Here is a 10,162-nt window from a genome sequence, read left to right as displayed (position 1 = left end):
AATTTAAATTATTTTTTTATTAATTTTTATATACAATACCCATATCATTATAATTATTCAGAAGTTGCATGTAATTCGAACCTTATGAATTCAATTTACTACATATTTGCCTAAATCGAATTTATTCAATTCAATTTATATAGATATGCAAATTTGATTTATTTAATTTAATTTATTTTTGTATGTGGTATGATTTGATTGAAAGAGCAATAATTTATGCTGCTTCGTAAATTCTTCTATAATTTTATCTAGCATCAATAAAATTAACGTTAATTCATATATAGTATATAAATAAATTTAATTAGAATAAATAACAATTTATTTATTTTATTTTAGACTTTATAATTGAAAAGACTAATGCACTAATATAACGAATTATAATTAATGTAGTATAATTAATTAAGTAATATAAATTATAATAAATTATATTAATATTTAAATATTTAATCAAATCAATTAGTTGATATAATTAAGTCAGTGCAATAAATTGTATTGAATGAATTAAAACAATTAAATCAAAAAACACTCTCCGAAGCATGTCACGTCAGCTTCATCATTAAGTGTAGACATCCGATTTTTATATAATAGAATAAATAGAATAGATTTATTTTTGTTTTTCAGAAATTCTATTATTTGTGGTTTTTATATGAATCAGTTAATAAAATTCTGATTTCTATAAGAGTTGACGTTATATATCAGATAATAGGTTTTATTTTTTTTAAATTACCAAAAATTGTTAGTGTTCCTTCTTGATTATCAAATCCAATTTGATTCGATCGGTTCGATTGAAAATCTTGTCATTCGGTTATTTGGTCGGACCGAATCATTTATCGAACTGAACAAGTATGAGTCCCGGTGGAAACCGGTTCGATCCGGCTGATTAATGCAACCCGGTCCGGTTGTGTTTCTCACTTTTTTTTTATTTTACCTGGAAACGGCGTCGTTTCAGGTCCCCCCTATTGAAAGCCTAATCTGAATGGAACCCCCCACCCCAGCCTCGTCTCTCTTCTCTCTCAACACTCCACGGCCTCACCCTCGCCGCGTCACTTTCTCGTCTCTCCCCTCATCTCGGTCTGGCACTCATCGTTTCGGACTCAGCCACTCGTTGCGCTGTGTCCTCACAGTTTCAAGCGCAGTCGCCGCCTTCATGCGCTCGCCTCGCCGGCGGCAGAACCAAACGGAACCAGCTTCCTCACCGTCACCGTCTCACACCCAACTAGCGTGCCTTCCCCGCGATTGTCGTCGCCGCGGCAGAAGCAGCAGGTCCCGGGGCCGGTCGTCGTCGCTCTCTGTCTCGTCAGTCTCGCACTCAGACCCACGCCTTCCCTAATCTCCTTGTCGCCGGCAGCAGAGGCATCAGGTCCTGGTGGGCTGGTCTTCGTTTGTCTTCTTGCTTCGAACCTCGCCGTCATCTTCCTTCGCCCAACCGATTTGGTGAGTTCCAACAAATTCTCCCTTTCTTTCAGTTTCAATTTGTTGCTCTAATTCATCACTGCACTTCTGATTTTGTTGCTGAAAGTTGAATTTGTTGCTGAAAATTGAATGTGTTGCTGAAATTTGTTACTGAATATCATGTCACTTAACTTAAATTTGTTCATTGCTGAATGAATTTGTTACTGATTGAATGTTGAGTTTGTTGATGTCTTGCTGAATAATCACTTAGTTAAATTTTTTTTGTTGCTAAAAATCATTTAAATTTGTTTCTGATTATCATCATTGAAGATTGAAGCTATTGTTGTCTTGCCGAAATAATCACTTAGCTATTTTTTTTTGTTGCTGTAAATCTATAAATCATCTTTTGAGCTAAATCTTTTGCTGCTGAAAATTATTGTAGTTGAAAATGAAGTTCATGTTTTTTGCAACTCGGAATAAAATTGTTTAGTTAAATTGTTCTGTTTGTATTATTATGAATTATCTTGGTATTGTTTTGTGAAACATACACAAATATAGATATAGATGCAAATCAAAATGAAGAAAATGTTGGTCAAGCTTTAAATTTGTCTTGTGAAGATATAGATGCCGACTTTCAGATTATTTCTCAGATTTGATTTACTGATTGTGTTATCTTTTGCTCTCTCTTGTTCATTTAAATTGAGAAAGTATTTTGTACCAATGACTAGTTTATTATCTCTTTTTGCATTATTAGTTATGTCTAAGAATTGATATTTGATTGTTATTAATATGTTTGTGAAGACATGTATTTTAAGTTTTAACTTTTGATGTTAATTTTATTTTTATTTAATTATGACCGGGTCAACCGGGTGAATTAGTGACCGGTCTCAAGTATTTACTAGAGATTATTTTCATCTCCCTAAAATCGAAATCATTATGTAGCTCCGGAAAAGGATAAACCAAATTAGTATAAATATAATTGTTTATGATAGAAAGCGGGCCCCCCAAGAGATTCTCCACTCTCAAGCTACGCTTGAGAGATACAAAGACGAGACCTTGTCTCGTCGAGTAGTCCGGTATTATTCTACTCCTTACACTCAGTATTCGTCAGGGCAATTCGCTGTATAAACTGCCCCCTTACAGCTCATTGTCAATTACCGGTTCGGTTTTGATAACTATGCTTGATTGTCAACCGAATCTCATAACTGTTTTGAAATTGGTGGCCACCATTATTTCATTAGCTTGAAAATATGTTTTTTATTTGCAACTCGCAGGAGTTCCTTTCTTGGAATATGGATCCCACCATGAAACAATTCCAACAAAAATTAACAGAAGTGGAACTGGAAGCCGAGCTTCTTCTTTTGGCCCGGCATAAGGTAACAACTTCATTGAGGAATCTCAATCATCAATTCATTACCATACCCTCATCAGTCCCTTTAAATGGCTTTTCTGTGGAATTAAGTCGGTACTTAACTGTCTATGCTATTTGGGGCAAAAATGCAGATGGTTGAGAATGATAAATTGAGAAATGGGAACAGAGAAGCACTGACTGCATTAAGGAAGAGGGCTCGGACAACCAAGACTAGTGTTCCGACTCCTTTTGAATCGATGATGAAGGGAGTCACAGGGACGAGGTCAAGACCCTTGGTGCAAGAAGTGTGTAACACCTGTGGTAACCATGATTCATTCGAGAAGACATGGATGATGTTTCCAGGAACTGATATGTTTGCCAGCATCCCATTCCATGCTGCCCACACTATCTTGGAAACAGGTTAATTGTTCATTCCATCCCACCCTATCCTCTAAAGAAGTAAAATATAGGGACAACGAATCAAAATACCATAAATGCATGCCTCTGTTAGTAGTGCCACAAAATAAAAACCCGTTCCATTTTTCTTTTCTCCCAATGTGCTTGTGCAAAAGTCTTGCTTAGTTATCATTTGTGTCGTGGTTATTTGACAGTAAAGTTCGGTAACAAATTTTAGATTGAGTGCAATTTAGGAAAATAAATATTTATGACAGATGATTGTTTTCCTTGTTATATGCTTTAATATATTAATGTTGGATGGAAATACAAGCCATATTTCATGCATTTGTTTGGAGTCTAGACTGAATTATCAATTTGATATTTGAATTATCAAGCATGTGTCTTTGTTGTATTTATCTGTTTGTTTAGTTGCATGTAAAAATTCATCTTTATTGAAATTACCTATGTTACAGTCTAATGGTTTGAATTCATTATGGCAACAATTTTTTCATGTTATTGCAAATCCTGCAATGCCGAAGACAAATTTAACTCTACCCTTTTTACCTGAAAGTAGTTTGGAATTTTTGACATACGTTCCTTGTTTTTTCATCTTGGTACGCATATCCTACACATGATTAGAACATATTAAAGATTTATCATCATTATGCATCAACGTGTAATTCTGAATTTCTGATGAGACTGATTATATCTGTTCCTGTTCATTAATGATCACTGTTATTCCTGAGTTCAGAGTTTAAATCGTATCTATGACTTAGTTCCTTCAAGCATAGAACTGATATATATTAACTGTAGATTGGTGTATCCCTCATACTGAGCTTTGTAATTACAGATCAACCTCGACTTGACTTCGAGGCAAAAAAGCTACAGAGCATAGTGAAGGAAAAATCATTACTTATTTCAGAGACAGGTGCCCTTGCTGATAAGATAGGACCAGGCGTGGTTAGATCTCTTGTAACCTTAAACGACAAGTCAAAGTAAGATGCCTGAGCTTACGACTGTGTGCGACCAAGTTTTTCCTATGTCAATTAGTTACAAAATGGCAATGTGTTCTAGAAGAAATCTTCTTAGGATATCTGGGTAGCTTATCTAATCTCTCTTGTAATTATAAACCAAATGCTTATTTTAAATCCTCAAGTTTACCTCTTGGTTGCTTCATTCAATGTAATGGAGATTTTGTCACAGATTTCTGGTATTTAAATCCTGGGTTGTCAAAGGTTCCCGTAATTAAATGGATATTAGTGAAGTTCTAGTCAAAGATTCAATGGATTAATATTGATTTTTGGTTGAAATTGAATGGCAGTGTAATTAAAGGTTTTGCAATTTAATAAGTAGTTTTCCTTCCTGGGATTCTTTTTGAAGGCGCAGTGTATTTATGTCAATTCTCACTTGCTCAGTGAATAGATAAGCTTTAATTTGATAGATAAACTCTATGATTTTTTATTAATAACTACAAATCTGTAGTTACTAAATTCCCTATAATTGTCAGTGATACGACAGAGAATAATATAAGCTATTAATTATTTATATATCACCGTAGTCCATAATTGTCAGTAATAGTAATTATTATTATTATTATTATTATTATTATTATTATTATTATCTTTTTGATATCACTGTATATTGCGTTAATTAATTATAATATGTATGTTGTTAACCTGGCCGGGTAATTGCTATTTCTTGGTATCTACTTCAGAATGAGAATGAGATGACAGTAGAAGAATAACATTTTGTTGAGAATCGTCAAATTTTAGAATAAGGTTAAAGTGAGTTCCCAAATGTGAAAATAAGGGGTTACATATTATGCTTAAGATGTATCTGAAATATATATTTTACAGGCCATGCACTTCATTTTCTTTAGAAATATTTTGAACTTTTTATCAATTACAAATAAATTTATAAACGTGATTACTTTCATATGACATGATCATGTCCCTATAGTTGAAGAGCAGCATAACCTTAATCGCCAGCATTGTTTGTTTCTCAAAGCAAAGAGGTATCTTGGAAAACCTTCAACATTTCCATGAAGAACCTTTAGCAAAAACAAATGACTTATGTATTAGGAACCATACAACAAAATTATAAACATGAATTTGAATATGATTTACCCGTATGTTGTAAACATGGATTAATACTTACAAATATGATGATTAGCAATCAAGTTGTTTTCCAGCATTTGCATACCATTCTGGGATCAAAATATCATCTTGACCAATGGCTCTTCGTCGTTGATCATCTGGAACTGCGGCATCACACGATCTTTTTGCCTCGCTATGCTACATATTATCAAGTCAATATGCCAATGAATAAGAAAATTTTGACAAAAACAAACACTGCTATTAATAGGTGTTAGAATCCATTTTACATTGACTGAAGCATGATATTTTCCCAAAGCAATCTCCTGCAAGATCTGGGCTGCCACCTGTATTTTTAAAATGTTTATTTGAAAAATAAAAATAAAAATCAAACTTTGGAAATACATAAGCACTTACATGTCAGAATCAGAATGGAAAAAAAGAACAAACCTAAAATCATGTTCATAAGAAGAACAATGAATGCAAGGTAGTGTGATCAATAGACAATTAAATCCGGTTAAAGATTAAGCTCTTAAGCATTCTCCAAGGCAAACTAAAACTAGAGGAAGAGAACTCATCCCAAAAGGTAAAATTACTACTAGTGGCAGATTCAATGGTAAGGTAAAGAAACCTTGTTCTTGGTCCATCAGTGGTAAAATAAAGATATTTTTAAAAAATATTTCAAGCTTTTAAAGATTGCCCTTTCTAAAAACCTATTTGCTATGGCATATTAATCACATGTTGGAAAGGAATTCACATTCAAAATATTTGGAGATACAAAATTTGATACAGACAAATCCAAAGGCCAACTTTAATTTATATTTATATTTTATTGACATCCCCTGTCTACTATATAGACTAGGGGACACTCTTGCAAGAGTTACAAGAAATCAACCGTTAAACAAATAAAGCTCAAAGTTGTATATGACATTACATGACGATATTTACTTGTGCAGAAATAGGAGTCAATTCATTCAAGAATTAAAGGGTACCTCCCCACCATTGATGCTTTCTTCATAGCATGGCTTCAAACTCATTGCCCGTTCAAGATAAGGTTTCCAATGACCAGAGAGTAAATCATTCCTACTCATTTCAATGCCACCTTGATAATGCTAAGGGAGAAAATAAAAAACAATTAAAAAGAGATCAAGAAAACACTGAGAATGAAATTTGAGAGAGATAGAGAGAGTGAGCACTTCAAGCATTTTTCTTAGAAAAGGTTCTTCATTGAAATATTCTCTATGTACAAAGACAAAAGGACACTTGTATGCCAGGGCTTCACTCACACTGCCATATCCAAGTTTTCCTAAAAAATTCAAAGGTGCTATTAGCATATTATTTTTTTGTCCAGCTCCAAACCGAAGGATATTTCATACTAACCGATCATGCAGTCAGATGCTGCAATAATATCAGGTGTATAAACATTTTTGGGAAGTTTTTTGAAGTTTGCAGGAAGGTCTTGAGTGTCAGAAGCACCACAAACCTGGATCCGAAAAGCAACACGACCAATTAAGAACTGTATACTAATCGAGGAATAATTTTAATCAAACATATATAAAGAAGAATCATTGATGAGTACCAGGCACAACCAACCAGAAGGCAAAAACTCCTCCTTCAGTTTCAATTCTGATGGCTGGGACAAGGATAGACAGTATATAGTCAGGAAGAATTCAGAATGTCCGATGACGGTAGTGGCTCTGCTTATACTGAGGCCAATGGTCCAAATACAGGTAACACTTAAAAATATAAGGTCATGATGAAGTAACAAACTCGTAAAACGAAGATTGATCCAACAGACAATTAGCAAGAAAATTGTAAACTGTGTTCATAATTCAAATCAGTATTTAACTGAAGGTTCAGATGAAGTGAATTGGAGGCTTGAACACTTAAGGAAACAAATTGCTTCAAAGTAAACTATTTTATAACCAGACAAATATATATATATATAATTCTAGTACCTAAAAATGGAATTTAAGGAATAACCTGGCCACCAAAGTTGAGAATGACTAGTTTCACATTGTCTGCTATCCCTAGTTCTTCCCTCACCTTTTCAACAACGAAAATTACATGCTCATAGATTAGGAACGAAACCATCGTATGGAAAATCTCCGCAAAGGTTCATGTTGTACTGTTGCAGTACCTCTTCTGTGGATTTATACAGCCTCCTCACAACAAGAGGCACATCAATAACATTGCGAAAAGCGGGCACTGCAAATATGCAACAAATACTGTTAAAAAGACAAGATTTAGACAGCTATTTAAATAATTTTACGAAATTGTTGTGAAATTTTATAAGAACTAACATACTTGGGCAATATCCTGGAAGGCGGATAAGGAAATTGCAATTAGAATAGTCTTCAGCTATCTGCATCGATAAATATGCAACTGCACCTTTTATCTTTGTTAAAAAATAATAAAAGTTGAAAGGATTTTACTTGGCTTGACTTTTATCTTTTTCTGTGGGGCTTCATAAAGTCATTTAGTATGCACCATAAATAACGGATCAGATTCAGAAACTAGATGCATATATTAAATCCCAAACTAGCATCAAATTTTTTAAGATACACAATCAGAAACCTAAAATTTCTCTCAAACGGCAGAACAGAAAGATAACTTTCTATATAGAATATTGTTGATACCTGCAAAACTATCGAACGAGAATCAGGTCCAGCAGCCATGACATAATCCAGATAGATGATGTCCCAACTGAAATCACAAAGATATCGAATGAGCAATAATTATTGACGCAGCTTATGAAAAATAAGCAATCCGATTTATCTCAACTCTCAAGTGCTAAAATGAAGTAGTTTCTAATCGCATCATTTACGATTAAATTTTTTATTAATAGTAAAGACTATTTAATTTAGGCAGTGAATTAGAAAGTGAACAAGCAACTTAGTGATGTGATGGAGTCAAAAAGAATTTATACCAATCAGGTTTTTGAAAGAATACACGATGAAGAGAGATCTTAATGCTAAGATGAAAGGACATAGACATTTTGGGACAGTAATTTTATTTCCTACACTTTCTTTTAGTGTGGCACCAGTCACAAAAGGGGAGGAAGATTACCTGAAATTGGCCACACAAACAGAGGGTATACCAACATCGGCTGCTACACGACATACAGTGGAGACAACATCAGATACCTGCATTTTCATATCAGCTTTAGAAGGGTCCACCAGATACAGTGTATTCTCTTCATACAAAAATGGCTGGCATGAGAATAAATGGTAAGAATAATTTATTTACCACTAAGTCAGCATTGATGAATTTCAGCCACTCTGCTTCTTTTACCAAGATACCAGCACGGGGCTTCACTGTTTCCTCAGTATACTAATATAACCAAATACAAAGAAGAAGAACAATTTAAAGTTCAAGCATTGATCATCTTTACTATAACTAATCAACTAACTGAACTAAGAAGTTATGTTTCTTTACCCTCTCCAAAGTGGCAAGGGGATCGACTGTCAAAGCATCTGATTGAACAGCTCCACACTCCAAAACCAACTTGAAAAAAAATGGATAAATGTATCTCTAATTTGTAAGAATTATGTGCTTTTGAATGACATGAATGTCCAGATCCGAGAATACAACTCTAGAAAATGATAAATCTCCAACGCACAACAAATTAAAATAGCATGGACTAACTATAGTAATTCTTTTACTCCTTTTACTGAATGAGTAAATGATTGATGTGCTCATTTTGCATCAAATACCAAGCCAGTTCACAAAACCGTTACCATGATTTGAAGTGAGACAACACCCAATCCAATGGTGGTGAAGGTGTGTGTCAACCCAATGTTTAATTCAAGGTGAGTACAATTATCATTACACGTAGTAAAGCATGTGCTTTTTTTTTTTTCTGTTCACAAAAATAAACACCTATACAGGCTATGATCCTAGCATTCATTTCATTCCATAACAAACATATCCATATACAGTCCAACTAATCTAGATCATGAACAACCCCATTTTGAAGTGGATCCAACTATCAAACTAATTCTGAATCAAGCTAAAATGAAGTAAACTCACCTTGCGAAAGAATAAGCGAGGAGAATGCACTTCGTTGGTGAAAACAAATTCAGGAGCAGCAGTGACCACATGAACATCATGACCAGCAAGGATTAGATGCCTCACCACCTACATATATACATGCAATTGAAATTGAAATTGCAATTCAAACTTAAGTGCAATGCAATATCCAAATAATGAATCATGAATGACAATGACAATGAGAATGAGGATGAGAAATGAGAGGTTACCTCCGCAACACGAGTTGCGTGGCCAAATCCATGACCAGTGACATAGTAAGCAAACACCATTTTCTGTGTGGAAGAAACAGCAGCAGCACCATCGCCATCATACTCTTCCTGCTGCTTCATCCCCATTTTAATCGCTACCATATTATGAATAATTGCAATGTTATATGCACTATAAATAATAATAATGAAAAATAGTACTGAAAATGAACAATGTAGTAAGGATCTAATGTTTTGATTCATTGATTAAGAATTCATAGGTGTTATAACCAATAAACCCTAGAATTATATTGTAAGTGACCAGATCAAGATGCAACATTGTCATTGGCCATTAGCAATTACCAAAAGGAATAAGCTTTCATACGAGTTATCAAATATGAATCAACTTAGTCACCAAAAAAAAAAAAGTCACCAAAAAATATGAATCAACTTACCAGTAGCGGGCGAAGTTCATTTATTTATTTATTTTCAACAAAAATAGGTATAAACATCTTGGGTCTTGGAATTCAATAGAAAATTCGGAGTAAATGCCATTTTACTTATTCCGTGTTAAAAAATTGAATATTAACTATTAAGAGAAGAAATTAATACTATTTGTCAAATATGATCAATATTTTAATATCTTATTATCTAGTAATTACAATTTCAAATTTTATAATAAAAAAACGTTT

General features: G+C 33.8%; 2 protein-coding genes across 10 annotated transcripts; one reads left to right on the top strand and one right to left on the bottom strand.

The window, feature by feature from the left end:
* The first annotated feature begins 994 nt into the window (after positions 1-994).
* LOC107623895 (P53/DNA damage-regulated protein) lies at positions 995-4,415 on the top strand. Of its 2 annotated transcripts, XM_016326292.3 has the most exons (4): positions 995-1,434; positions 2,667-2,768; positions 2,896-3,163; positions 3,990-4,415. In XM_016326292.3, exons 2-4 carry the CDS (start codon positions 2,685-2,687, stop codon positions 4,136-4,138), a joined length of 501 nt encoding a protein of 166 aa, XP_016181778.1. In that variant the 5' UTR covers positions 995-1,434; positions 2,667-2,684; the 3' UTR covers positions 4,139-4,415. The 2 variants fall into 2 exon arrangements, with proteins under 2 accessions (XP_016181778.1, XP_088339327.1); XM_088483201.1 differs by lacking the exon at positions 995-1,434 and having other exon boundaries at positions 2,628-2,768.
* A 470-nt stretch (positions 4,416-4,885) lies between these two features.
* Positions 4,886-10,051, bottom strand: LOC107621063 (L-arabinokinase). 8 transcript variants are annotated; one of them, XM_088483183.1, is made up of 17 exons: positions 9,926-10,051; positions 9,495-9,628; positions 9,265-9,372; positions 8,671-8,739; positions 8,482-8,565; positions 8,302-8,378; positions 7,872-7,938; positions 7,540-7,597; positions 7,373-7,440; positions 7,216-7,278; positions 6,812-6,865; positions 6,613-6,715; positions 6,429-6,538; positions 6,225-6,344; positions 5,523-5,579; positions 5,297-5,433; positions 4,886-5,189 (listed from the first exon to the last, which is right to left on the bottom strand). In XM_088483183.1, exons 2-16 carry the CDS (start codon positions 9,618-9,620, stop codon positions 5,308-5,310), a joined length of 1,290 nt encoding a protein of 429 aa, XP_088339309.1. In that variant the 5' UTR covers positions 9,621-9,628; positions 9,926-10,051; the 3' UTR covers positions 4,886-5,189; positions 5,297-5,307. The 8 variants fall into 8 exon arrangements, 6 of the variants coding, with proteins under 6 accessions (XP_088339309.1, XP_088339314.1, XP_088339306.1 ...); XM_088483188.1 differs by having other exon boundaries at positions 6,519-6,538; positions 9,834-9,930; XM_088483180.1 differs by having other exon boundaries at positions 9,834-9,927.
* Between the last annotated feature and the right edge of the window lie 111 nt (positions 10,052-10,162).

This window comes from Arachis ipaensis, chromosome B10 (genome assembly GCF_059453495.1).
Source record: "Arachis ipaensis isolate K30076 ecotype BB chromosome B10, ASM5945349v1, whole genome shotgun sequence".
Taxonomy (NCBI): Eukaryota; Viridiplantae; Streptophyta; class Magnoliopsida; order Fabales; family Fabaceae; genus Arachis; species Arachis ipaensis.
This window is presented reverse-complemented; position numbering and strand designations above follow the sequence as displayed.